Source organism: Leishmania mexicana, chromosome 28, assembly GCF_000234665.1.
Source record: "Leishmania mexicana MHOM/GT/2001/U1103 complete genome, chromosome 28".
Taxonomy (NCBI): domain Eukaryota; phylum Euglenozoa; class Kinetoplastea; order Trypanosomatida; family Trypanosomatidae; genus Leishmania; species Leishmania mexicana.
The window spans coordinates 704,699-731,595 of record NC_018332.1 but is presented as its reverse complement, the minus strand read 5'-3'; the positions used below and the strand labels follow the sequence as shown (position 1 = coordinate 731,595).

The 26,897-nt window shown below is 60.7% G+C and overlaps 7 protein-coding genes across 7 annotated transcripts; all 7 read left to right on the top strand.

The window, feature by feature from the left end:
• Positions 1-2,462: 2,462 nt before the first annotated feature.
• LMXM_28_1920 (conserved hypothetical protein) lies at positions 2,463-2,804 on the top strand (the record flags this gene model as incomplete). Its single annotated transcript, XM_003876984.1, has 1 exon — positions 2,463-2,804. One exon carries the CDS (start codon positions 2,463-2,465, stop codon positions 2,802-2,804), a length of 342 nt encoding a protein of 113 aa, XP_003877033.1.
• A 1,655-nt stretch (positions 2,805-4,459) lies between these two features.
• LMXM_28_1910 (conserved hypothetical protein) lies at positions 4,460-6,460 on the top strand (the record flags this gene model as incomplete). The annotated part of the gene is made up of 1 exon (XM_003876983.1): positions 4,460-6,460. One exon carries the CDS (start codon positions 4,460-4,462, stop codon positions 6,458-6,460), a length of 2,001 nt encoding a protein of 666 aa, XP_003877032.1.
• A 944-nt stretch (positions 6,461-7,404) lies between these two features.
• On the top strand, positions 7,405-9,141 carry LMXM_28_1900 (conserved hypothetical protein; the record flags this gene model as incomplete). Its single annotated transcript, XM_003876982.1, has 1 exon — positions 7,405-9,141. The coding sequence occupies one exon, from the start codon at positions 7,405-7,407 to the stop codon at positions 9,139-9,141; it is 1,737 nt and encodes a 578-aa protein (XP_003877031.1).
• Positions 9,142-12,671: 3,530 nt separating this feature from the next.
• LMXM_28_1890 (conserved hypothetical protein) lies at positions 12,672-14,045 on the top strand (the record flags this gene model as incomplete). Its single annotated transcript, XM_003876981.1, has 1 exon — positions 12,672-14,045. The coding sequence occupies one exon, from the start codon at positions 12,672-12,674 to the stop codon at positions 14,043-14,045; it is 1,374 nt and encodes a 457-aa protein (XP_003877030.1).
• Positions 14,046-15,203: 1,158 nt separating this feature from the next.
• LMXM_28_1880 (conserved hypothetical protein) lies at positions 15,204-19,004 on the top strand (the record flags this gene model as incomplete). The annotated part of the gene is made up of 1 exon (XM_003876980.1): positions 15,204-19,004. The coding sequence occupies one exon, from the start codon at positions 15,204-15,206 to the stop codon at positions 19,002-19,004; it is 3,801 nt and encodes a 1,266-aa protein (XP_003877029.1).
• A 3,468-nt stretch (positions 19,005-22,472) lies between these two features.
• Positions 22,473-24,470, top strand: LMXM_28_1870 (conserved hypothetical protein; the record flags this gene model as incomplete). Its single annotated transcript, XM_003876979.1, has 1 exon — positions 22,473-24,470. The coding sequence occupies one exon, from the start codon at positions 22,473-22,475 to the stop codon at positions 24,468-24,470; it is 1,998 nt and encodes a 665-aa protein (XP_003877028.1).
• An 817-nt stretch (positions 24,471-25,287) lies between these two features.
• LMXM_28_1860 (conserved hypothetical protein) lies at positions 25,288-26,154 on the top strand (the record flags this gene model as incomplete). The annotated part of the gene is made up of 1 exon (XM_003876978.1): positions 25,288-26,154. One exon carries the CDS (start codon positions 25,288-25,290, stop codon positions 26,152-26,154), a length of 867 nt encoding a protein of 288 aa, XP_003877027.1.
• Between the last annotated feature and the right edge of the window lie 743 nt (positions 26,155-26,897).

Here is a 26,897-nt window from a genome sequence, read left to right as displayed (position 1 = left end):
GTGCGCTACCCGGGAGCACGATAGCCGGGCCCTCTGTCCCCTCTTCGTCCCCCGCCGCTGTGCGCGTGCGTGCTTCCTAGCAGCGTGTGGTCTCTCTCGTGTCTTTACTGGCTGTTGCTTTGCGTCCATGTCAGTGGTGTGTGTGCGTGTGCTTTTCGTTCTTTCCCTGCGCGTGTCGCTCTCACTTTCACCCTTACCCCGCACTGTCCCCCCTGGGACGACGAGAGAGTGCGGCTCTGGCTCGCCTTGACGCTCTCTCGAGCGCGTGTACGTGTGTGTATGTGTGTGTGCGTTCCCATGAGTTGAGGAAGGGATGGTGGGCGGCTTGCGGTGGCGGAGCCGTACGAGTCAGCGCTGTTGCTTGTGCTGCGTTGACTGCTGCACGGCTGCTGCTGCCGCGCGTCGCTCGCGTGCCCCTTCCTGTGCGCGCGTTGATTTTCCCTTGTGTGTGTGTTTCTTGTGTGTGTGTGTGTTGGTGCGTATTCGGCCCCAACTGCTTCCCCCCTCGACCCCGGAGGGTTGCAGCGACTGTGATGGCGCGCGCTGCGCGGCGCTCCCGCCTCGTGTGCTGCGGTGGCGCGCTGCAGGCGGGACGGCGGAGGCAACGTGCTGTGCTCTCTACCGTTGCTTCCTCTCGTTGCTGTTGCCGACGTGCGCGTGCGACTGTGTGTGTGTGTCGCCCGTCTTTTCCACCCTCTCCATGCGCCCACCGCAATAGTGTTCTCCTCTAACGACTGTACCGTGCTTTGTGTCTGTGAGTAGGTGGTGGCATGCTACAGGTCGCCTATAACCCGCGTCTGTGCGTGTCTAAGTGAGTAAGTGTGTGTGTGTGTGTGTAGGTAAGTGTGTGTGCGTCGCGCTGCCTTGTGTCTGCCCGCGGAGGCGCGCGCGCGTGAGGGTCCCTGAGAGTCCTCGCGTGGTGGGAGACCGCGCCGCTGCGCGCACGGCTCGATGGCCTCTCCCGCCCCCCGTCGTAAAGGCCTGTATGCTTCGCCTGCTTCTCTCTTGATTTTGCTTTGTGCTTGTGCTTTGGTCTCTTTCTGTGGTGCACCGGCGAGAGCGGTGTGGTGGGAAGGGCCTTCGCGCGTGGCGTCGGCGGATGCGTCCCCGTTGCACGTTGCACGTTGCGCGTGCGCCTGCCTCGCTGCCTGCCGCCTGACATGTGCCTGTGCGCGATGCGCTTCCCTCCGCTGCGTCTCTGCGGGCGTCGCTGTCTCTGTGGATGCCGAGCGCTGCGACGGGGACGGGGTGCGAGGGATTCTCCGTGACGTGAGGCCGTCGCCGCCCCGGCAAGCACTGCGACCGCGAGGTTGACGGGCGTGCGCGTGCGCGTGTGGCGCTGTCGCCGACTTCGCTTTTGTGCCTTTTGTTGTTTCGGTTTCACGTTCTTCTTTCGGCTCCTGTGGCGATTTCCCGTGTTTCCGTGGTTGTGCTCCGGCCGCGCGTCCCGTGCCTTGCCATCTCTGGTGCATTGGACGGCCTGTGTCTTGCCGGGGTGTGCGCGGTGACAAGTAATGCTTGGTGTCTGTGTGCGTCTGCGTGGTGCCCGCGTCTGTGCTCGCCCTCCGGCGTTGCGCGACTGTGCGGGGGTGGGCGTTGTGGTGCTTACCCCCTGCATGCGAGGGTCCGTGTCGCTCGGCTCTGCCGTGCCGCCGCTGAGCGCTGACGGCGCTGCCACGGCGGCGTGCATCTCGGCGTCGCTCTGGAGTGCGTGCCCGGTGCCGCGTCGCACCGCTGCCGGTGCCTCCTCTTCCACTGCCCTTCACGTGTCCCCTCTTCTACTTCGCCTCTGCTGCTGGTATTGGTATCTTTTTGATTATCCGGTCTCGCGGGTTATTTGGGGTTGCTTACGTTATGGCGTCATGACTGTCGCCATGTCGTGAGTCACCGGACTGCCGTCATCATCGTATTCTTTCCTCCCGCCCTACACGCCCACTTTACCCCTCCCTGTGATTTTGAGGACCTTTAGCCGCTCGCTGGGTCGTCGTGCTATCTTTGTGTCTTGTGCGACTTAGTTGTACGAACGTCACGGGAAAGCGCAGTGCATTCTTCACGTACACGGAGTTCTGCACACGCGCGGGTCTGTGCTACTAAGCGGACACCGACACTCTACCTCTACTTCTACGTTCTTCGCTTTTGGTGCACTCTCCGTGGATGCGCGCTCTTGGTTTTTCTCGCCTTGTGTGTGAACCTCCTTTCCTTCTCCGTCTGGTCACGTGGTCGTGTCTCTCGAGGGCCACTCTACGGATCTGTTTTCCCTACTGAGGGTCGGGCCTTCGAAGTGGTGAACCAGGGCTGTACTGTGGCGCGCACACGACACGGAGAGAAGCGGTCGAGACAGTCAGAGTCGATCCACGGGCGTACTTGACAAGGCACGCGTTCCTTTCCCCGTTCCCTTCTCCAACGGAACGCGCGGACACGAATTGAGTCACGTACACAGGCAATTTTCTGCGTCGGTCACTATGTCGCGCGTGCCGATCTCGGAGGAGCAGGCTCAGCAGATGGTGGCGAAGCAGCAGGCGCAGCAGGAGCGGATGGAGGCTTTTGAGGAGCAGAAGGAGAATATGCTGCGCGCTTTCGTAAGTGCGGAGGGCCGCGAGCGCCTGAAGCGCATCGCGCAGGTGAAGGCGGACCGCGCCCAGGCTGTAGAGTTGCACATCATCCAAGCCGTGCAGAGGGGCAAGATGCAGCCGCCCGTGTCGGATGACACGGTGCGGGAGCTGTTGGGGCAGATGGCGAACCAGGAGGCGGAGAGCAGGTCCCACATCACCATTGCTCGCAAGCGCATGGATGATGACTGGTGAGCCGCCGGTGCAGCAAAAGAGCCAGCGCAGGGCGGCGGTGTGCCATAGAGTTGGAGAGTTGGGAGGAGGGACGCTGGGAGAGCACGGGAGAGACGACATCACTGAAGCAGGTGCGAGTCGAGGAGGAAGGCATGGGAGGGAGAGGCAGAGCGGGAGGGACGGGAGGGCAGTGAAGCCTGTTAGGGCGTAGGTTGCACCCCCACCTTCTCCCTCTTGTCTCTTGTCCGCTGCTGTTCATTTCTCGTTCTTGTCGTCTTGCGCTCTCTCGGCTTCCGCCCCCCCCCCCCCCATTATTACTACTCCCGCTGATACCTGCACACTGAGGCCCTCCGAGTCTTCTACGGCTCAGACATCCATCGTAGCAGATACCGTCTCTCTTTCTCGGTATCACCCCGCTTCTTTTGGGGACTGCAGCGGAGTTTTTGGCACAAGACTGCATCGCCTTGTTCGACGGGTCGAACATACACACACACGCACACACACAGGCATACAGATACACGGGTGTGGAGCCTGTGCACGCCGTGGCAAGACGGTGGGCTCTGTACACGTCGTGCAGTCTCCATTGCGGGCGACTAAGTTGACGCTGCTCTCTCCGTGGAGGGCGGAGGAGCGGGCGAGACGCTGCGTGTGCGTGTCTGGGGAGCTGTTGGTGCGGAATACGGGATGCGAGGGGGTGGAGTGGGGGGGGGAAGTACAGCCAGACGATGGTGTTTACGCGTGTGGACACACTGCTGCCGGTTGAGGAAGGTCATCTGCGCTGCTGCTGAATATTTATGCGTCACATTACTTGCCGTAATGGGATGCGCCTCTTTTCCATCTCTCTCAGTGCGTGTATGTGTGTTGGGGGTGGGGGGGGGTGAACGTCTGTTCCCTGACCAGGATCGACTCGCTCGCTGCCCTTTTTTTCAAGTGTTGATGCCTGTTTTGTACATCTCCCCTCCCGCGCCTGCATCTGGGTGCGCGTACATGCGCACGTCTGTTTGTGTGTGCCACAGGTGAAGTCCGTAACAACAAAAAAACGTCCCAAAAGGAACGGGCAACAGGCGCGCTGGAGGATGGCGCGATGACGTGCGCATGCGTCCACTTTTCGGACGTTGCCATCGATGATGAGCCCAGACGAGAGGCGTCGATCATCTGATTGCTCGGCGTTGTGCGCTCTTCTTTGTGGGCCGATTGCACTGCTGAGTCTCTTCTCGTCTGCTGGGCGCAAGTAGCGGTGGCTGATGCGGAGAGGGGTCAGTGGTGGGGGACGGGTGGGGGGGGGTGTAGAGACGCCTGCCTGCCTGCGTGTGCGTGTGTGTGGGTGAGCATGCAGCCGTTCGGACTTGTCCCTCCCGGGTGGTGGACGCCAGGGCTGGTCCACGTCACTCTCTCTTCCTGCACGTTCGTCTTGTCCATTTGTGCGCTTTTTTTTCTCTGCCGCTGCCCCTTTTCTTGTTGTGGCTTGGGAACACCTCAGCGTAGCGAAGCGCATCGACTTCCCCAGCGCCTTGCCATCTCCTCTCCCTCTCTTTAGGTGCCCTCGTTGTGACAGCTGCTTGCTTATACACCCCCTCCCGCACACGCCCGCTTTGCCCACGCTCCATCAAACACGCAGGTACGCGCATCCGCACGTGTGCGAGAGGGAGAGAAAAACGAGCACGCGTCCTTTCATCATGCCGAAGCGTCACCGCCAGCCGGAGCCGATCGACATCGAAAGTACGGCCCATCACCGGAGCAACCTCGAGTGCTACGGCAAGAGTTTGCGTAGCAGTGATGCGAGCTTGAAGAACTCGACGTCTCTTCGAGCTTCCTCGGCTGCCGCTGGGACTGAGCGCGCCGACACCGTTTACTCCCCAGGTGAGATAGAGTTGGCCGAGAAGACCCGCAAGAGAGCCAAGGACTTCCCTGCCACGCCCGAGTCACTGGTGCGACACCGCCGGCAACTGCAGGCGCACGCCAAGCGACGTCGCATCTCGTTCGACAAGGATGGCCAACCTGTCGACGATGACAACATCTCGGGAGAGGCGGCGCTGAGCGCGCAGCAGAGGCTCCCTGTGCTGATGACTGGTAGGGTTGGTTTTCCACCTCTTCCAGGCCGAGCTTCTTCGGCTGCATCGAAAGGACTCGATCTCGCCAGTCACGACGAAGAGGAGGATGATGATGACATCGACTTCAGCTCCAACGACTACGTTGGAGACGATGGTAACCAACTTAGCAGCGATGACTCTGCGCTCGGCGACGGAAGCGACGGCGACAGCGCTGCGGCGGAGGAAGAGGCGGAGCTGCGCCAGCTACGGAAGTCGGTGGCTGCTGCGGCTGCTGCTGCTACCCAGCGACGCCAGAAGATAGGCGAAGGTGAGAAAGACAGCAGTGACAGTGGCGAGGAGGATGAGGTGCCCGATGATAGTAGCCCGCTGGGCAGCAGCGACGATGACTCGAGGCACTCCTCAGATGTGGATGAGGAGGGCGAGTCGAACAATGACTTGTCCGACTTTGGCAGGGAGCAGGGTAGCGACGAGGAGAGCGAGGAGGAAGAGGAGAACAGCGCTGGTGGTGTTTGGGACACGCGGCGTCGCGGTGGCGGCGTCGCCGCTGGGCAGTGCAGCGGCGAGTCCGACGATGACGACGATGGTGATGGTCTTGTGACTGTCGACTTTGGCGTGTTTGACATGGAGGCATCGAACGTCGACGGGCTTCTCCACCTGATGGATCAGCTCTGCCCCGACCGAATGAACGAGGTGGACCGTGATGAGCTGGGGTTGGCACTGTACGAGAGCCCCTTCACCAGCGTTGTGCGCCTGCAGAACAACGGCGAAGACGCCACAGGGGAGGAGGAGCAAGAGTTCTATGGCCTTTCCTCTGTGCTAGACCTCGCACACGGGCAGTCGCTTTACCCCGCGGCACTGCGTCCGCTCTGTGGGCTATTGCAGCAGCGCGTGTGGCGGCAGGCAGCAGCAGGCATTCCACCGACAGACATTTTGACGAGCGTCGTGGACGGCGGCCCCGCCGCGTCGTCGCGCGCCAAGTGCCTTCTGCTCATCTCCGAGTACATTCGAAACATCCCGCTGGAGCTGACGGTGCAGATTCTCGAGGATGTGCTTGATCGCCTAGATGCCGCCGGCCAGCAGGAGCGAAAAAAGATTCAAACACAGACGGCGGGGGAGGCCATGGCGACGCACGAGCATCCCATCTTTGCAACGCACCCAAGCATGTTTGCCGTACTGGCGAAGGTCCAGCGTGCCACAGATGCGCCGGTGACACTGCCGAAGCATGCCATACCATCCTCATCTGGCGGCGGCTCTGAAGGAGCTGGGAGTGGTGGCGACGCAGCCGCTGCAGCTCACCGGAAACATCACAATGGTGGAAACCATAAAACTAAGAAAGGGAGCGAGGGGGCTAGTAGAAGTGGCAGCGGTGGTGCGATGGGTGCCCCCGAGTCCCCACTCGACCTTACACACTACATCTTCTGGCGCGAAGAGGACAGCATTCTCTATGAGTTCCGTGACAAGCGGGTTGCCACCCTCGTCTACCGCTGCCGTCCGCAGTATGACGGCCAGCCGGAGCACGAAATACCACTCTCCATCCTCTTTGTGCTGCAATACGGCGCTGCGCGGCAGGCGGTGGACGAGATGCGGCGGCGGCAAACGGTCAACGCAGCCGTGGAGCGATACTGAGGAGAGGGAGTGACGGAGTGAGAAGGGCAGGGTGGCGCACAGTGATTCGGCGCGAGGCGGAGGGAGAGACCGTGCCAGGCCCTGTGCAGTGCACTGCCTGCCTACCTGCCTGCGCGTGTCTGCGCCAATATGGCGGTGCACGTTGGCACACCCCACATGTGCGAGTCACGCATAGACATCCCACAAAGGCGTACGCCCCTCAGCACACCGTTCACCTCCCCCCCCCAAAACACACACACACATATCGCTGTGTTGCCTCATCTTTACTTAATCCCGTTTCTACTGCGTAGTTTAGCGAGTGACACGTATGCGTCTCTCTCTCTGCATCCCTTCTGGCCCCCCCCCCTCTCCACCAACCAACCGCATCCATACCGAAACAAACGCCCCGAGGAAACCGAAAATAGGATATGATCTTTGCACGAGGCTCTCCCGCTGGTGGTGGCGGTTGTCGTCGTCGGACAGTGGGACTGCCAGCTTCTGCACGTTTCCCCTGACAGCCACCAACCTTTTGGCGGCGTGCAGCTCCGCTCGCCACTCGCCCTTGGCGACTTCTCTGCAAAAAAGTCACGAAAAAAAGGAAAAGAGTGCACGAACGCCGGGGAGCGGCGCGAGAAACAAGACTGCTGCAACCAGCGTGTGACCGTGTTGGGCATGTCGAGGCTTCTTCGGCTTCTCGGCTTGAGCATTCTCGTGATGTGTCCTGTTGCGCAACAGCAAGTTGGAGCGCGAGGCTGTTTTCCGTGTCTGCTCCGTCTTCGACCCCCTCCCCCTCCCCTTCCCCTTTGCTCGCATCCGCCCCTTTTTTTATTGTCTTTCCATCCCCCGCCTCTCTCCCTCTCTCGATCTATGCATGTCCGCATTGTGGGCTTGTGCTGCGTGCCGGAGAGTCTTTGCACCCCTCCTCTGCAGGCCAGTGAACGGGGAGGACACGTGGTCAAGGCGGCATGCAGCCGTCTACCTTGAACTCCTGCCATGGAGTCTCTTCGTCAGCGCACATCACCACATGGGCAGCTCTGCATGACCCGGCGGGTGCAACGGACGAGGAGATAGTAGAGTGCGTGCTGCGGATATGGCGTGATGTGTCAGCTGCGGCTGCACCCCGTCACGCTCCTTCTCACCCTGCCATGATGCATTTAGCTGCCTTGCGCATCTTTGGCCATGATTCCCTGCAGAGCTCAGCGACGTTGAGGCGTCGCTATCGGCAACTTGCCATTCGCGTGCATCCGGACAAGAACACGAGCTCCCAGGCATCTGAGGCGTTTCAGCTACTGCAGAGCTGCTTCGAGTACCTCGTCAGCAGCCGCGAAGCCGAGGGCAGTGGTGGCGTTAACGTTGCAGAGCAGGCGGCGTTCCAGAGCACAGCCGATCCGTCAACGTCGACGAAGAGAGATGCGTTCAGGAGAGGTAACGCGGTCAACGGTGAAGATGCCGAGTCGTATGTTTCCTCCTCGACATCGTTCTCCTCCACGTCTTCTGCTTCGTCATCCCCGCTGTCACCGCCCCTGTCGCCTGTCTTCAGCACGGGCAGCAGGAGCAGCTTAGGGCGGTCTTCGTTGACTCACCCACGTACCGCTGCCGCCGCCTCAGCTGGGAGGGCGTCACCGCCACGGCCACCACCACCCCCCTCACGTCGTCCAGCATCGGCTGCAGTGTCGACGAGTAAAGGGGTGCTCCCCTCCGCACCAGTGCCCGAGCCACCCGACGTATTCGCCACCAGCGCAGGGGCACCGGCAGCCGCGGTGGTTCCAGCGCCGAATGTCTTCGATGACAGCAGCAGTAACCCTGCCGTGCCCCCTCCCCCCGTCTTCGACGCGCACCCGGCCTTCAAAGGCGGCTCAACGGGAGCTGCGCCGCCCCGCATTAGACGCCGTGCATCGACCGGCGGCTGCACTTCGTTTGCCGGCGCGGCAAGCGACTTTGGCCCAGCACCACCGCTCGTGTTTGAGCAAGCATCCTCTGCGCCAAACGATACTAGTGCCGGCGGCGTGATTGCCAGGCGAACAGGGGTGGCAACGCAGCATTCCTCGAAACAGCAGCGGAGTACGCGACAGCCCGAACTGCCGACTTTGGCTGAGCTCTTGGCTCGGTTGGACGCCGATGACGATGAGGACGAGGGCGGCTCAGAGAACATTGCGGAATGGACCCGAGGCCTATCCTCTCGAGACGGCTCAAATGGCTCTGCAGCGCGGGGGTATCGCACCCATGAGACCGCCGCGGCAAAATTTTCGGGCCCCCCGACAAGACTGTGGTCATCCACGGCGCATTCAGGTGCTTCCCAGTCTCGAAGTAACATAAGCGACAGGGCTGACTTCGAAAGCAGCGGCGCCCCTGTGACTCACCGCGCAGCGATGAAGACGGACCCAGTCCAGCTGGACATGTCGTGTGCGACGCCGGTGTCTAGTGCAGCATCATCGACTCCATCCACACTCGAAGCCTTTTGCAATGCGCTGCAGGAAGAGGTGCGAGATCCGAAATACTGTCACACCCCTTCTGCTTCTCTTTCTCACATGTACTCTCTCCCGTTGGCTGGATCATCTGTGCGCAGTCGACGCGCCGGTGGCGGCGGGGTGGGAGGGAGCAGCGGGAGCGCGACTCGAGGCTGGGGCAGCGGCGGCCCCGCAGGAGAGCGGTGTGCGTGCGGCAAGGCCCCTCGTGGTCGCTGCTTTCTCTGTGAAGAGTAAAGGCGTGACTGGTGACGTGGTGGAGGTGCGAAAGACCCTTCTCTATCCTCCTCTCCCGCTGGCTTCCCACACGCGTCGCTTAGGCTTCTTCGGTGGTGCGTGAAGTCCTCTCGGCACGTAGTGGAGGGACGTATTCCTCTTGCTCGTCGCTGCGCTGTGGTCGCTGTGGTATCGCCCCCGCCCTCTCTCCTCGGCGCTCTCTCACGCTGATCTCTTGCCTTTTTTTCTTTGTCAGGCACTCCTCACCACTTCATCCTTCCACCGATGCAGGAGTGCCGGGGCGCAGGAAGCGAACCCCAGCAAGGCTCTTCTTCTCGTATCCTACATGGGCGTTGTCTCTGCTATAGTTTTGCCCGGACAAGACACGTGCCAAGCAGTGGTGCAGTGCATGCCATGTGGGCAGTGAACGCCACCACCGCCGGCATCCTCTGACCGAGAGGAATGCGCTTCGAATGTCGCGTCTCACCGGTGACATCCCATCTGCAGGGCCGGTCTGTGCATATCACCCTCCCACTTTGCCCAGAGCACCTCTCACCTCAACCTCTTTCTCTTCTGTCTGCTGATCGGCAGCGACGAAACGTCTCTCCGCTCCTGATGCCGCTCTTGCTTTCCTCTTCTTGACCACCCTACCGGCCTACATCCCACTAGGCACTCAACCCGAACACCTCCCCCCTCTGCCCTTGACTTCGCCGGAACAGGTGCACAGGGAGAAATGTACGCACTCGCATGCATGCTTCCCCTCTCACGAGTAGCATGGGGGGCTCCATGGGCAAGGCGCGCTTCTCACTCTCCGCTTCTTCCACCACAGAGGGATGAGATGGGGGGCTGGGGTGGGGGAGATGCACCTTATGTGGCGCCGCGATCTATCCTGCGTGAAGAAGAGCAAGGCAGCGGCGGGGTCTCGCGTCACCGGTCGCTACCCGAGCTTTCCAGAGGTGTGCCAGCGGCAGCTCCGACACCTGTAGTGGCACATTCCGCCGCCGCACGGCAGAACCCTGCGCTTCTCGTGGCACCTCAACGCACTGCTCTACTTCGGCGCGCTCCGACCGAGAGAGTAGCGTCGTAGGAGAGCCACATAAAGGCTCGCCTCGACATACGGAAAGGGAGGAGGAGGAGGTGGGGGGGGGGCGCTGGAAGCGGGTTTTGTGCTGTTCTCCAGCGGCCACATGTCGGATTGTGGTGGTGGCGGCGGAGAGGCAACAGCCCGAGCTCACGCCGTTTGCTGCTTTGGTGCGGTGGTGGAAGGACGTCAAAGCGCTTTCATCGTCCCAGCAGAGCGTGGACATGAGCCGGACCTCCTGCACCCAGCAGCTCATTGAATCCCTCGGGAAGAAGAGCGGCGCCTGTGGTGGGCTGCTTCGCATGTGTTGCTTCTGCTACCCCGCCACTGTCTCGTGGGGGTTGGTATCCGACAGTACCTCGTAGATCAGCGACGGAGCCCGCATGGCCGCCCAAGGGCTGGCTGGCAACCTGCGCAGGGAGGGTGTGACCGTGCACTTTAATGAGGTGCATAGGCGCAAAGCCCCGGAGCTGGACGCACGGCAGTGCACGCCGGGGGCGTGGCCCGCCCACGAAGAGTAGCCGCTCGCGGGGTAGCAGGAAGGCTGCCGGAGCTGCCCCCCCCTCTCATAGCGGATGGACCTCTGCAGAATGGTCATATGCGCCCGAGGGGGGGGGGAAGCACCACAACCCTTGCCCTTTCTTCTAGTCCGTTTCTCGGTCACGGCCGCTCCCCACCCTCTGCAGGGTTTGCTCTGACATGAACATCATTGCAATGCGCAGCGTCGCCGGTGTGCGTCGGTGTGTTGCGTTGCCGTCGCCGAGGCGGGCATGTGCGTTTCCTTGTGCGTGCGTGCGTGTGTGTGTGTGTGGTTGAGTAAAGTACGTATGTTGAGGGGCGAGGCGTGTGTAGAACCCCGCGGCGCCCCATTTTTTCCCGCCTTCTTGCGAGATGTTTCTCTCTCCTTTGATCTGTTGTGTTGACTTTACCTGCTTACTTGCCATGCCGCTTCATCCCTCTCTCTGCTACTCGACCCGTTCGCCAACGCCGAGCCTTTCGCCATGTTTCGATGTGTTGTAGGCACGGAGACCCCCCGACTCTGTCATGGGTTTCACTGCGTCTTTTCGGTTTTCCTTTAGTTTGATGTGGCTCTCAGCTTCTCTGTCTCTGATGGGTGGGCGAGGGGGGGAGCAGGTGAAAGAATGCGAGAAGCACAGCCTGCGCGTTTGTGTGGCTGCCTGTTTCCCACTTCCCCCCTGCACATGTCGTTCTATCAAGGGAGAGAGGGTGAGCGGTGGTGGTGGTGGTGTGGTGCTCCGCGCTCTCTGCAGTGTCCTCTTGTGTGTTCTGCATCCTCTGGACACCCCCCTTCCACCAAAAAAGCGGACAAGGCATTCATTATTCTCTCATGATGTGCATGTGTGCCCCCTAGATGTTTCCCGACCGCGCATCTGCTCGCATCCACCTCCCTCTCGATCATGCCGCCACGCGCGTTGGGGTACACACTCCCCAGAAAAAGAAAACAACAGAAGGCTGAAAAAGAAAAGGCAACGGCAAACCTTCGAGGCGAAAGCAGTACGCCGTCGTGAGCCGTCATGAGTGTCTCTGTGTGCGTGAGCGTGTGCTTGCATGCTTAGATACAAGCTCCTCGTGGATGTCTCCTCTCACCTTCATCCACACAGCACGCATGCATGTAGTCGCCCCTGCTTTGCGCGCTTCTCTCCACGCGTTTCCCTTTCTCTATGTAGGCGCATCTCTGGTCGCTTGCCAGCGCAGCAGACTGCCGACACTGCACCGCTGTGTCTCATCATCTTTCATTTCTTTCGTTGCCTCCGTCGCTCTCCCGCACAGCTTTTTCGTTTTGTTCCCTGACATCAACACATCCCGGGGGAGTGGGTGGGTGAGGGGCCTCGCACATCGACGGCAACAACTCGGCAAGCACTCGGATGAGCGTCTACGCCTTGCGATCTTCTTATCGTTCAGAAAGTACGTTGGCCTCTAGAGCACACACAGGGCCACGCCTCCTCATCCTCCATCTCACCTCCATCCACACACGCACACAGACACGCACCCACAGGCTCGTTTACCAGGGTACTGTAAACAAGGACACTGGTTCATAGGCAAGCGCACCTATACACTGGCACCGACAGGTAATAGGGTGTGGAGCATTCCTCTGCGCGAACACGCAAACCCTCGCACTGACACCCTTGCAGAAGATAAGGTTGTTGGGTACATCAGCGTGTCTCCTTGCTTTGAGCGTGTCTCTCTTTCTTCCCGCGCGGGTGTTTGTGTGGCCGTTTCAGTCCTCTCGATCTCGCGCTGCGTCATATCCGGGCAAGGTCACGGCTGCGGGTAACGACGCGTCTTCTCCGCTTGGTCGCGTCGTTTCTGGTCTCGGCGAGAGCGAACGGGAGCCGGGCGTGTGCCGCGCCGTCGCTCTCCGCTGTTGCACTTCTCCCTTTGTTTCCCTAAAACATTTGCCCTTCGCTTTGTGGCGCAACTCTCTCTTTGACCCCCTTCCTCCTCAGCAATGTCTCTCTCCACTCACCGCCCGGTGAAGGGCATCACGTATGGGGTTGTGTGCCCCGTGTGCTGCAATCCGATGGACTTTGAGTGCACCAGTGAAAGGATGTACGGCGTGCGGTGTCCGACGTGCAATGCCATGATTGACCTCCGCAACCCGGCAGAGACGCTGCCCGACACCGACACCGGCGTCTACGAGGGGGACACGCAACGGATCAAGGTTGTGCACTACTCAGCGGAGGTAGAGCCGTCTACTGGGATGTCCGCCAGCGCGCAGGTAAACAACCTATTGAACAGCGTGGAGGCAGAGAAGCGCAAGGTCATGCCGACAGTGATGACGGGGGAGACGAAGCAGGCCTTCTCCGCCCAGCGCCAACAGGCGCTCGCGCAGAGGTTTTCCTTTTTCTTCCCTGTGACACACGCGATCGAGTACGTTGTCTTTGGAAAGAAGCCGTATGCCAAAATCGGGCACGTCCGCATCTTCCGCAAGCGCATTCCCTTCTACGGCTACGTGAACATCTGCGCCCCACAAACGACCACAGCCTACTCGGCGCCGTGCTCTTTCACCGTTCTATTCATGATCCCCGTGAGGTGGATCTGGGCGTACCTAGAGCTGGAGTGGATAACGTGGTACTACCACGCCGAGTGGGTGCTTGTCGCTCTCTTCTACATACTGCTGTTTCGGCTCGCGTACAGTGATCCCGGCTATGTGAAGCCGGGCTACATGGACGACGAGGGCGGCGACACCGCTGCCGCTGCCGCTGCCGAAGAAATGACTCTGCGTGACATTGAGCGCAACCAGAGGGAGAGCTTGTGGGAGGATGTGAACGGCGTTCCGATGGAGCGCAAGTGGTGCTCGACGTGCAACATGCATCGCCCTGTGCGAGCCGCCCACTGCTACATTTGTGGCCTCTGCTGCTACGACCACGATCATCACTGCGGCGTCCTCGGTATCTGTGTTGGTCGTCGCCGTATTGAGATGTTCTCGGTGTTTGTGTCGGTCGCTACGATGATGTGCGCCTTACCGACGATGGTCATCATCTCCGCCCTATGGACACACTGGGAGAAGTTCACAGCAACTCTGCTGGCGGTGGCGTTCTTTCTGGTTGTGATGCTGGGGCCTTTATCCATCCTCCTCACCATGACAGCGACCTCCATGTGGCAGTCGATCACGCAGGAGGCGAGCACCCGCGAGCGCATCCAGCACGTATACGCTCACAAGCGCAACCCTTACAACCGCGGCTTCTTCAAGAACTTGTACTACCACCTAGTGCAGCGCCGTGTCGCCGTGTCGCTGTTCGACGACGACTTTGTGAAGAGATGCGCGCTGCAGGTTCAGGAGCGAGAGCTGGGCACCGGCGTCACGGTTACGTGCATCTGAGCGAATGACGAAGAAGGGCCGGGGAGACCAGTATGGCACACGTGTGCGCACGTGCGCCACCATGACAGCCCTTCCTTTTTCCCCCTCTCTCTTTTCCTGTCCTCTTCCCCGTCTGCCCACGTGTATCTAGCTCTTGCATCACTGGAGTGACGAATGCCGGAAAGAAAGGGGCGGCCGGTGACCGCGCATCCGGCGAGGAGCGAGTCCGTCGTCGTCTTCACTTGGTGCTCTCGCCTCTTTTTTAGTTGATTTCGTTTTAGATGCTGTGTGTGGGTGCTGATCTTGCTCTCTCTCTCACCGCCTTGCGTATGTTGCCTGCCTTGAAAGCATTCGAAATTCTACGTCTGTCCATTCACTATGCACGCACCGCGGCTCATTCACATCGGCCCCGCCTCTCCCCCTCCACACACAAACACACACACACACACACACAGCGTGCCAGCCTTCTTGTTATGTTTCTCTCTTTGCAGGAGTTATCACCTTCAGCTGCTCTCTGCACCTCTCCCCCTTCCCTCCCCCTCTCGCAGCTCCTTGCACGTGCTACGCTCCGGGGAGACTGGGCCAAGGGCAGATGGCGCGCATTCTATCGGTTCGTACGAAATTCACACACGGAAGCCATGGGGTCTACCTTACCCCCCCAACCTCCACACACCTGCTTTCTTGCCGCCGATGGAAGAAAGTGCAAAGGTTGTGTCGTGTCGCCAGTGCAGCTTGCTTCACTCCCCCCCTCTGCACCGTGGGTGTGTGCTTCCGCTCCACGACCAACCACTTCCTTCACAGCTAGCTCCCTCCATCCCTCTCTCGCCTTCGCTCTTCCTCTTCTTCTGCGCGTTGTTATCATCATCACCGGCTGCCCAATGCACGCCTCGCACTCGTAATGGCTTCTTCTGCGTCTAACGTGTGGACTGCCCATCTCCCGTCGTCATCGATGCCCCTGCCCTCGTTTGTGTCGAAGTGAACGGGATACTTTACCCAGACACGGACGCGCATAATCGCACACGCGGCAGATCGTGAGAGGGGGCCAGGAGAACGCTCGCGACCTCTCCTCTTTCCTCCCTCCTCTTCTCTGCTCCCACCTGGCGGAGGAGCCGCCGCCCCGCCCCGCCCTCCCCTCCTCTCCTCTCCTCTCCTATCCTCTGGCTTTTCCCGTAGCCGACAATGGACGAGCCACAGAAAAACAAGTCCCACAAGAGCAAGACCGTCGGCAACAAGGCCGCCAAGAAGGACGCGCTGCGCAAGCGCCGCTCCGGCATCGACCTCGAACCGAACCGCGGCAGCAATGTAAAGGCGTTTCAGGGCCCCAGCGCGGGCAGCCACAAGGCGCAGAAGTTCTACCGCTCCATCGAGAAGAAAGAAACTGCCCTGCATGTGCCGACGATGGACAAGACGCTGCGCCACGTTGTGGCCGAGCCACCGCTGCTGGTCGCCGTTGTCGGGCCACCCGGCGTTGGCAAGACGACGCTGATTCGCTCCATGGTGAAGTTCTACTCAAATCGCAACCTGGCCTCGGTGCGCGGCCCTGTGACGGTGATCGCTGGTCGCTCACGCCGCATCACCTTCATGGAGTGCCCCAACACCTTGGCTTCCATGTGCGACGTGGCCAAGGTCGCGGACCTGGTGCTGCTCATGGTGGACGGCAGCTTCGGCTTCGAGATGGAGACGTTTGAGTTTCTCAACATCGCGCAGGTGCACGGGTTTCCGAAGATGTTTGGCGTGGTCTCGCACCTCGACACTCTCAAGACGGGAAAGGCGATGAAGAAGCGCAAGAAGTTTCTGCGGCATCGCTTCTGGCATGAGGTGGCGGCGGGCGCCAAGCTGATTTGCCTCTCTCCTATGGTGCGAGGCATGTACCGCCCGACTGATGTGCTGAACCTGCATCGCCTGCTCATCTGCGTCGAGCCCAAGATTCAGGCCTGGCGCAACACACATAGCTGCGTCGTGATGGATCGCATCGAGGACATCACGGACCCGGACGTCGTCGCGGAGAGCCCGCTGCATAGCCGCACCGTCGCCTTCTACGGCTACGCCCGCGGAAAGCCGATGAAGCCAGGCCAGCTGGTGCACATTCCCGGCCTCGGCGACTTCCCGGTGGCGCACCTTTCCCACCAAGCTGATCCCTGCCAGTTGGACAAGTTCAGCGGCGACAGCAAGCAGGGCGGCAACCACCGCATGCGCCACCTCAGCCTCAAGCAGAAGAAGCTCTATGCCCCGTACTGCGATGTAGGCGGTATCAGCTACGACGACGACGCCATCTACATCCAGGAGGACGCCGAGAAGGGCGCCATCGAACGCAGCGGAGAGGGCCTGCAGCTGCTGCGGGAGCTGCAGAATGTGCGTCCGATGGACGCGGCACAAACGAAGTTGCGCGTTGTGCCTCACCGGCGCCGCCCCATGAACTTCCGAGACGAGGATACGATGGAGCTGGACATGGAGGAGGTTCGCATGCCTTCCGACGCCGACGACGACGAGAGAAGCGACGCAGGCGACGAGGGTGCGTCCAATGACATTGTTATCGACTCCGACGACGACAGGGGGCGTGGGCTCCAGCAGCGCGGCGCACCGCACCTGTCCGACTTCGGGGTCGCCGAGGACGGAGAGGACGAGGCGGCCATCGCGGGCGGAGACGATGATGGCGAGGGCAGCAGTGAGGCTGCTCTGGCGCCCCGTCTGCTCAACGACCCGGACGCGATTCGTTTGAACGTCATTCAGCATGACTGGAGTGATGCCTCGATGCTGCGCTCGCTGAAGGACCTCTGCGTCACTGGAAACTGGGAGGCCGGCGCTGAGGGCGTCGACGAGGAGGATGCCGGCGCCGCAGAAGAGGGCAGCAAAGGCTACGACAGCAACGATGAGGACTTTGAGCTGGAGGCGCGTGGGGAGAAGCCCATGACGCGCCACGACCACGGGCGCAGCGGCGCCGGTGTTGCTGGGGACTTCTCCACCTCCGGGTCTGAGGGAGATGGCAAGCCCGAAAACGGCGAGGATGGCTTTGGCAGCGACGGCGACGACGATCTCGGCTTTGGCCGCGTCAGAAACGGCTCGCGTGGCACCGCAGTCGCTCCAAAGAGGATGAACGCATTGGCGTCCATCAGCTACGGCGGCGGCTGCGGGAGCAGCAGCGGCGGCGGCGCGCGTGGCTCCCCACGTCAAGGTGAGGAGGCGGATGTAGATGACGAGTACGACGGCTACAACATCCTCGACGACGACAGCGACGGCGGTGAGGTGGACGGCAGCGGCAAGGCTGGTCACAGCGCCCTGGGCGGAGCCGATCAGGAGCTGGATGACCTTGTCTCCAGTTTCCTGGCGCGCGGCACCTCACATAGCGGCAATGGCAGCAGCCGAGCCAACGGACGGGCAGCCACAAAGGCCGGCCTTGACGGCGAAGACGGCATCGCGTTCTTTGACGAGGCGACGCGCTACGACCGCGACGACGATGGCAAGGACGGCCACCCGCGCCGGCGCCGGCGCCGCGTCAACCCGCAGGAGGAGCGCAACGCCGAGGCGGAGGCGGGTGCCGAGGCCGCTGTGCGACAGGGCGGCCGCCTCACGGAGGAGCAGGAGCGCCTCTTGCAGAAGAAGATGGCGAAGAAGCGCGCGTTCGACGAAGATTACGACACTGGCGACGCCGATGGCGGCAAGAACACAACCTTCAGCTACTACCACCGTCTGAACCGGCAGGTGGAGGAGAAGAAGGAGCGCATCAACGAGGCACTCGACGACGTCGGCGACGACATTGACAAGAAGATCCAGCTGGTCGGCTACTTTAGCGGCCTTTATCTGCGCATTGTGGTCGACAATCTCCCTGTCGAGTTCCTCAAGACGTTCGACCCCGCTGTACCGCTGATTGCGGGCGGCATCAACGCCGGCGAGGATGAGTTCCGTATCGTGCAGGCCCGCATCAAGCGCCATCGGTGGTTCCCGAAGATCCTCAAGGCGCAGGATCCGCTGCTTCTCTCGATGGGCTGGCGCCGCTTTCAGACGCAGCCGATCTTCTCCACGGAGGACCCGAATGGGCGGTGCCGCTACCTCAAGTACACGCCACTGCACATGCACTGCATGGCAGCCTTCTACGCGCCTGTGGCGCCGCCAAACACCGGGTTTCTCGCCATCCCGGTTCGCGACCCGCGCGTGTCCTCTTTCCGCATCCCGTGCACGGGCTACACAATCGGCAATGACGTCTCCACGCCCATCGTGAAGAAGCTGAAGCTGACGGGCACGCCAGCCAAGGTGGAGAAGACGACGGGGTTCATCAAGGGCATGTTCAGCAGTGACGTGGAGGCGGCTAAGTTCATTGGTGCCAAGCTGAGGGCGGTGTCAGGCATCCGCGGTATCATCAAGTCTGTCATGAAAGGCAAGCAGGGACTCGTGCGCGCAACATTTGAGGACAAGCTGTTCCCGTCCGACATTGTCTTCATCAGCGCGTGGAAATCTGTGGAGCCGCCGCGGTACTGCTCCATGCAACGCAATTTGGTGGATCCGGAGTGGGTCGGCATGCGGTCCATGCGAGAGCTGCGGCTGGACTACAACATGCCTCTCCCCCGCAACGACGACTCCGAGTACACCGAGATCAAGCGCCGCCACCGGGTCGCCGAGGAGGAGGAGGACCTCACGAAGCAGAAGGTGCTTCTCTCGCGCAACCTCAAGATGCAGCTGCCGTACGACATGAAGGAGGATTTCATTCCAATCAGCCGAGGCACGGCCCTACAAGAGCGCATCAAAGGGGCAACCACGGTGGCACCAGAGCCGCGGGAGCAGCGACGCCAGGCCCTGCTTGACACCTTTGCGGACCGGGCGGATGCCATGACGCAGAAGAAGGACGCGGCGAAGAAGCGCGCGCGCGAGCGGTCGGCGAAGGAGGCGACGAAGGAGCAGGAGGCCTATCTGCAGGGGCTGAAGAAGGCAAAGAAGGACACGGCCCGCATGCGAGAATTCCGCACGCAGCATAAGTCTCGCAAGTGACAGCAGGTCTTTGCGCTGTCGTCGAAGCTGGCGCTGACGGTGGCGGAGGAAGGGGAAGGGGTGGGTTATCACCAGCGTAGCGCCAGGGGGGCTGCTGTGACGCTCGCGTGGCATACGTCTGTCAGCGCTTCTCGTCATTTCAGTCGTCCTTGGCCGCACACCTGCTCGGGCGTTACTTCAACTCGATGTGCCCGCTGATGGTGATGACCCGACACCGTCTCTCTCTCCAGCACTGTTGACGCTCTGTCGGCAACGCTGTATGTCTCTCTGACGGGCATGTTGTTGCTTTTAAGTATAAGAAGCCACACACGTTGTGCCGTGGCCATGGACGTCTAACCGACGACGTCACCCATCATGCACCCATCACGCACACACACACACACAGACACACACGTGAGAGAGGGGGAGAGGAGGAGGCAAATGCCGCATTTAACTTCTCGTGTAACGTGGAACCTTTTTTTTTCTCGACCGTGCGTCTCCACGGCTGTCTGTCTTCGCGTGTGTTGGCGCATGGCTCGCTCTGCACTACTGGTTGACGGATCGCGTAACAGGCTGTCGCCTCCTTCCCTTCCCTTCTCTTTCTTTCTCACATGTGTGTGTGTACGTGTGTGTACGTGATGAACGACAGCGAAGTAGACGAGCACCGAAGCTTTCCGGAAAAGGGGAGGGCGCAGATGAGTGGAAGGAGATGCGCCTCCTCCTCGTATTCTCGTTGCCATCTCGTTAGCTGGCCCTCTGGCCCCCTCCCCCTCACTGCCACAGGTAATCGGCTCCCGCCCACGACCCCCCCTCCCCCCCCCAAAAAAAAAACTGGCGCTTCACATGATTGCAAGAGCACCGCCCTTCAACTCACCCGCACATGTATCCACTCTGCTCCCTAACTTTGCCCCTCCTCATCATCGCTCTCTCCTGGTCTACCACGGTGCACCTCTGCACTCCTCACAAGACTTCTGTACTACCTCGGACGCTCGTACCGCATCGGATCATCACTTGCGTACTTTCGCCACCGGAAGACGACGTCGTGGAAAATGGTCAACGCCGCGGTGCCATTTCGACAAGCATCCTTTCAAAGAGTGCTCGCGCCCGCCTCCGCCAAAGACGCGCGCAGAAAAGGAAGAGAAGGCGGTTGGGAACAGGAGGGGAGGGGAGGAAGGGGGAGGCGCGCATGACCGACGCAGCGCCGGCCAGGACGTGCTGAACAGCAACAGCGCCGAATAGTACGAATCGAGAGGACAGCTGCACCGGATTGGGGTACGATAAGATGACGAAGATACACAGAGAGAGTGGTCGGCACGCACGTATCAGCGCCGCGGTATACTCCACACTCCCCCTTCCCCGTCTCTATCATCCCCTGTCTTCTCTCCCTCCGCATTCCGCACCCCTGACGCGCACACGAGCACGCACATACCCGAGCGCGCGCACACACATGAGGGCAGCAGCAGTTACAGTGGCACGGCAAGAGATGATACTTCTCTCTGTTGGTGTGCTCCTTCTTACTTGTTGTTGTTTTACCCTTCACCATGTCTGCTGTTTGTGTGCTGTGGCTCGTCTCCCTGACCTCTGCGCGGGTCGTGTGTTCTTTGTTCGCGTGACGTTCTCCTCCCATCTCCCCCGCTGCGCCTCTCTCGTCGCACTCAACTCTCGCCGCTCTCCCCATTTCCATCGCCCGTTTCAGCTCGATTCTCATGTGGCTCGTACGCTGTTTTTCATCCCGCAACGGCGTTGAGCCCGACCCATGTATCCTTGCAACCTCTTCGACTCGCTTCTCGGACAGGTGCGAGTTGGCCGCTGGCGTCGACATCTTTGTCCGTTTCTGCTCTTACAGTTTCTTCGCTGGAGCGGAGAGGTTTCCGAAGGCCGTGGCAGAGTGAAGTCACGGAAACGAAAGCGAACTGCAGTAGCCTTGAAGAGCTGCATCAACGGAATCTGGTGCGCCTTGTGCTCGCCTCTCAAGAGACAGCGTCTCTACTTGTGTCCTCTCTTGACAGCCGAGCAAGGCTCGGTTTCCCAAGCCTTTTTCGGTGCAAGCCCACCACACCTGCACCCGCTTCGCATTAGGGGCGGGGACCTCTAACGACTGCTTCGTGAGAGCAACTATCGAACCAAACGCGAAACCATATCTCGAAACACCCGGAGGTGCTCGCCGCCCCTCCCCACGCGGGCATTCATGCGGATCGGCCCACAGATGTCCCCCGCTGGCCGGGCTGAGAGACGCCGTCCCGACACTAGCTTCTCTCTCCGCCCTCCTGTGCAAGGGTGGGGTGGGGATGTATCCGTGGGCACATGTCTGCCCTCTCGAAAATTTTTTTGGCTCTCTTTTTGCTTTCCCCACTCTCCCATTTTCCGCGGACGAAACCCCCGACAACACCAAGGAAGCCGTTGATGGTTGTACCGCACGTTTGTGCGCGCCTCCTTCCCCGTCCGCTTCTCTGGTCGCCCCTCGACACATACCCACACGTACAGGTGCCAGCACGCGGGGAGACATTGCAACGGCAAGCTGCATGGTGAAAGGTAGACGAAGAGGCGAACCAAAAGCAAGCGAAGGAAAATTCATGACCAGTACCCTTTTTACTGGCATCATCATCACCGCCTTTTCTGGCACCGCTGCTGCGTCTGCTGTGGCTGCGTGCGGTCAAGCACGCATCCGAAACGGAAGGCTTTGTGTGGCATCACCCCCTTTGTGTTGTTTTCCAGTTAAACTGTGTAACGCCTCGTAGTCACAGTCTCTGTCCCCCCTCCCCCTCCTCTCACCTAACGTCACCTCACGCACTGACCTTGGGGTCCCGTACCCTTCTTTCGTCTGTGCTCTCTTCCCATATATATATATATATAAGTATATATGTAAATCTGCATTTTCGGAGGAGAGGAGGAGGTACTCAGCAGGTGCATACCTGCTTCCCGTTTTCGGAGTTGGCGACAGCGCTCTTGCGGCGTGCTGCGGGCTCGGTATCTGCCCTTTTTCCTTTCTTCTGTTCCGTTGTGCTTTTTTTCTTGTGCGTTTATGCGTGTGTCACCGTGTCCGTGTCCTTTTGATTGCCGGTGACTCACATACCCTCTCCCCATCCGCCCTTCTCTCGCTCGCTCTGTAACTTAGGACTTCGCTTCTGTGCCTTTCGTCTTCCTCGGCTTCGTCTTACGTTCTTGGCCGTGCGCGTGAGGTTTGCCATCTTTGATGGATGTGTCGCTCTCTTCGGCTCTCGTGCTTGCTTAAAGTTCGTTCGGCTTGACGGGCAGACGTTGAAGACGTCACTGTCTTCTCCCTGGCTCCTCCTGCCTCTTCTCTGTTTCTCTCGTGCCAGCTTCCTTGGCCACCGTAGCTTCCGCACCCGCATTAGCGCGAGTACCAGCGTCGGGGGACAGTGGCAGCAGGAGAGGCAGTCCCTGCCGTGGTGTCCACCCCCGCTCGGGCTGCTTACTGCTGCTGCTCTTTTCTTGTGCGTGCGTGTGTGTGGGCTTTGCCGCCTCACGATGGAGCCTCTTCCCCCGAACACGTCATCGCTCTGCAGCCTCCCTCGGTCGCTGATTCTCTTCCTACAGAGCGCGCCGCCAACCATTGTGCTGAGTGCCTTCCAGGCTGACTGCGAGAGTCGGGGTGTGCCCTGGTGCAGCGCCGAGGCACAGATGTTCGCTGTGGAATGGTTTGTGCGGCACCCCGTCGTGAAGAAGTACCCGCCGCGTCGTCGAATGGTGCGAGGCCTGTTCAAGGCGTACATAAACGCCGTCGAGGAGCACTGTGTTGGTGACTACGCGCTGTCCTCCGCGTCGAGCGAGGACCCAGTGCAGACGGAGTTGATTGAGGAGTTTATTCGGGTAAGCGTCATCGGGGAGGCTAGTGGGCAGGACCTTTGCTTCAAGACATTCTACAACCCGTTTGGTAGTGCGCCAGACACCCCTGTCATCACGAGCGCGTCTGTCGCCCCGACACCGCCTTCTGGCCCGTTGATGTCGCCGTCTGCGATTCGGACGCCGCCGCAGGTGCACCCCGTTTCCCCCGGCTCATCACTGCGTGCATCGCTGTCGCCTGAGATGCACACGGGCAGCTCTCAGCGCTCTCTGAGCGCCCACAGCGAACCCACACACACCCTTTCCCCCCATGGCCTGCCGCCGTGCATTGTGGTCAACGACGGCTCGAAGGAGCTTCTGCCCATGGCGTCCGTACGCTCTCCACCCACATCGCCGTCGCAGCGGTCGCCGAGGCACCACCAGCATCAGCAGCAGCATCCGAAGGTACCGTTGTCGTCACATCCACCAGCACCAACGCCAGCCTCTGCTGCTGCTGCTGCTGCGCTGCCGCTTGACCAGTTCAGCAGCATCCGTGTCTCCAGTGAGCAGTTCTCCAACGTGGGCCTCTCGCTCTGGCCAGCCGCCTTTGTCATGGTTCAGCTGCTTGCGCAGGAGCTGAAAGGACAGACGCACATGCTGGCGGACGTTCTCGGCCTCCCGCGCGCGACGAGCAGTACGGCGAGCAGCAGTACGTCCCCGGCGCGACTGCTGGCGGCATCAAACGGACTGCACCCGCACACCACGCCGACTCCACTGTCACTAGGCCCTATGGTCAACTGTAGCCTGCGCAGCAGCAACGACGGCAATGCCGGCAGCAGCAGTGTTACAAAGCTGTACAGCAGTCAGTTGCGCATCCTGGAGCTTGGCGCGGGGGTCGGCCTCACGCCGGTGTACCTGCACCACATGAAGGAGTACCAGCAGCACGTCGCGTCCTTCCTCGCCACGGACTACCAGGAGTCTATCGTTGACAACATGCGTTTCAACATGGCCGAAAACGGCATTCGTCTTGTCTCCGACTCGCAGGCCGCCAAGTGCGGGCTGGAGAGGGGTCCGACGCCGCCGCTTCATCGCGCGGCGCTGCTCGACTGGCTGAATCACGACGATAACGAGAAGATGTTCATGGAGGACGAGGTGGACGTGACCCTCGTGGCCGACTGTGTCTACGACACCGACGTCATTCCTGCACTGGTCGACACAATCCACCTGGCCCTCACGGCGCGCAGCACGGCGCCTTACACGTCGGGCACCCTGAGAAAAAAGCCTTGCTGCATCGTTGTGCAGACGCACCGGCAGGACACCACCATGCAGAAGTTCTTCTCCTCTGTGCGCACGTTCGGGCAAGTGCGCAGCTACACCCTTGTCCGCCAAGTGGTCGGGTCGTTGCGCATCAGCGAAGACCACAGCGGCGACGACGGCGGCTGTGTTCCACTCGGTAGCTGGGACCGGCAGGCGCAGTTACTGGACCCCGACCAGGTTGTCTGCGCGCTGATGCCGGATGTCATCCTCGAGGACGGGTCTATGCGCTCTGCTAGCCGTCAGTGGCACAGCAACGGTGCGAATGGGACGGCCGCGGCGGCGGAGGCGCTACTCGCGGATGGGATGATCGGGCCTTTCTACACCTCGATGGTAGGGCTGATTGGTGTGCATGTGATTACCTTGCAGGCAGCCAAAGTGGCTGGGTAGAAGGGGTTGGCACGCTTGGTAAGCCATGCCGTTCTCGGATGAACGGATGAAGGGAAACCTGTGGGGTACGTGTGTGTGTGCGTGTAGTGAGAGGGCGATGGTGATGGCGGACCCCGGGAGACGCGATGCCCAGCAGCTCTCAGGCATGTGCGCTTGGGCCCGGGTAGCGTGTTGGCGCGGCTGTGCGTACTCCTCTGTTGTACCGAGGCAGCGCTGGCACGACAGGTCGTTGCACGCCCACGCGTGCCTTCGTTTTCAACACGCGCCGATCACTCCACTCGTTTGGTGTTTGGCATTAAGCGCACCGCATCGAAAGAAAGGTGTGAGAGTAGGCCATAATCCGTGCAGATGTGCATAGCGGTGACACGACGCGGAATCGGCACGCGCATGCACCGTCACAAGCGCATATCCGAACCACACTCAAACGGCCATGCCGGTGCTGGTGGTGGACGAAGGCACCGGTGCTGCGCTGTAGCAGCTTCTGCTCCGCTTTATACGAGAATGCGTACGTGTTGAAGTGTGCGTGTGTTTGCGTGTTCCTGATGGTGCCCATCGTGGATGCGGTCCGACGTCTGTGACAAAGCGAGCAAGTGATGTGGACGGGGGCCAGGGCTGCAGAGCACTGTCATGGTCGTCATCGTCATCGTGTTGCTATTCTCTCTCTCCACCCCCCTCCCCCTCCCTCTTCAACACACGTGTGGGTGCGCTTTTACGCCTCCATCTCCGCTCGCCGCGCACGAACTCCTTGTGCTCCGCGAATGTTTTTGTTTTCGAGTGTGCCACCCGTACGCGTCTTTTACTCGATAGAGTGAGCATCATGGTCTTCTCCATCCCATCCTACCTCGGCGTGGGCGACCGGTACAAGAAGCCCATCGATGCCCGCGCGCACGGCGCCACGTTCCTTGTCTCGCGCCCCAAGACCGGCGCGAACCCCGACGCGCTCTTCGATAAGGAGCTACACCACTTCTGGAACGGCGAGCGTGGCGGTGACCCCGAAGCGGTGCGCCGTCGCCAGCAACTGGAAAGCGCAAAGAAAAACTTGACGCCGAACGGGTTCGCCTACTCGAGCCCCACACCGGAGCCCGCCGGCCTCGGCTCGTACTTTGGGTGCTTTCAATCCACCCCATACGCCCACATACCAGAATGCCCAAAGAAGCACGACCAGGCCATCGCAAAGCGGGAGCTGCCACCGCGTGGCGTGTACACTTCACCGGCGCAGAAAGGCAGCGGCTACAGCTACGCCCACGTCACGCTGTCCGATGTGGGAAGCAACTATATTGCCACCATCTACGAGCAGCAGCGCATCAATGAGTACCGTGAGCGGGAGGAGTGGAAGAAGAAGATGCCAGCGGAGCCGTTCCGTCCCGCCGGCCGCGAGGGGTTCACCTTTGATGAGAGCCCTGCGACGGGGACGTCTCGCTGCTACATTATGACGATACCTTTCCAGGAGAAGCGACCGGAGCCGGTACTCACCCACTTCCGCATGGACCAGCCGTGGCGCCCCGCCGGCTATGTCGAGGACAAGCCCACCACAATAGAGTACTGGGAGGACCCGTACCGCGGCTACGACCCCCGCAAGGAGCCGAAGGAGTATGTCAAGAAGCCGTCGGACGCCGTCTTTCTGCCGAGCTCGCCCAACGACAACTTCTGGTACACGCAGAGCATTGTGTTCAAGCGCATTTGAGGGCAGGAAGGGCGTACCGGTGGCGAGTACGGGATGGCGTGCATGTGTGTGCGTGAGCCTCACCTCGTGCATTTCTTTCAGCCACCTCCTGTCGCTTCTCCGTCTGACTCTGCCTTTGCTGTCCGTTGCCCTCCTGGGCGCCCTTGTCGCGGATATCTTTAGGGTTTGCGTCCCTGCAGCGGCGACGTTGCCGTTGCCCTCTTCCACGTCCTCCTCCGCGGCCCCCCTTCTGTCACCTCTCTGGCGCCTATTCCGCCGTCGTTGTGCAGTGGTGGCTGATGTATAGCGAATCTCTGCTGCTCTCCTGTGTTGCCTAAGCGCTCTATGCCTGGTGCTGCGCCTGTTTTGTAGTGCTTCAGTCGTTTTGGTTTGTCGGGTGGCAGGCACCTGCACCCCTGCTCCTCCCTCCTGTCAAGGAGGGGAGGTGTGGCATCATCTTATGAACGGAGCGAGGCTGTAGAGAGGGAGAGAGGAGGCGGAGGATTGGGGATGAGAGGCGGGGGCACACAGCTGTTTCCTCTCCCTCCCACCCACTCCCTGTACTCCGCTCTACGCGAACATGTACAGTTATTCTTGTATCAGTGCGCCTGTCTCTGTGTCTCTCTGCGTGTGCGTGTGCACGCGTATCGAAGCCCTTGTAGAAGAAAAGACGCGCTCTATTCCTGCTGGTGCGGCCTCTGTGTAAGCGGCGCCGTCGCACACACACACGCACACACGCGCCACCCCCATTAGTCCGGTCGATG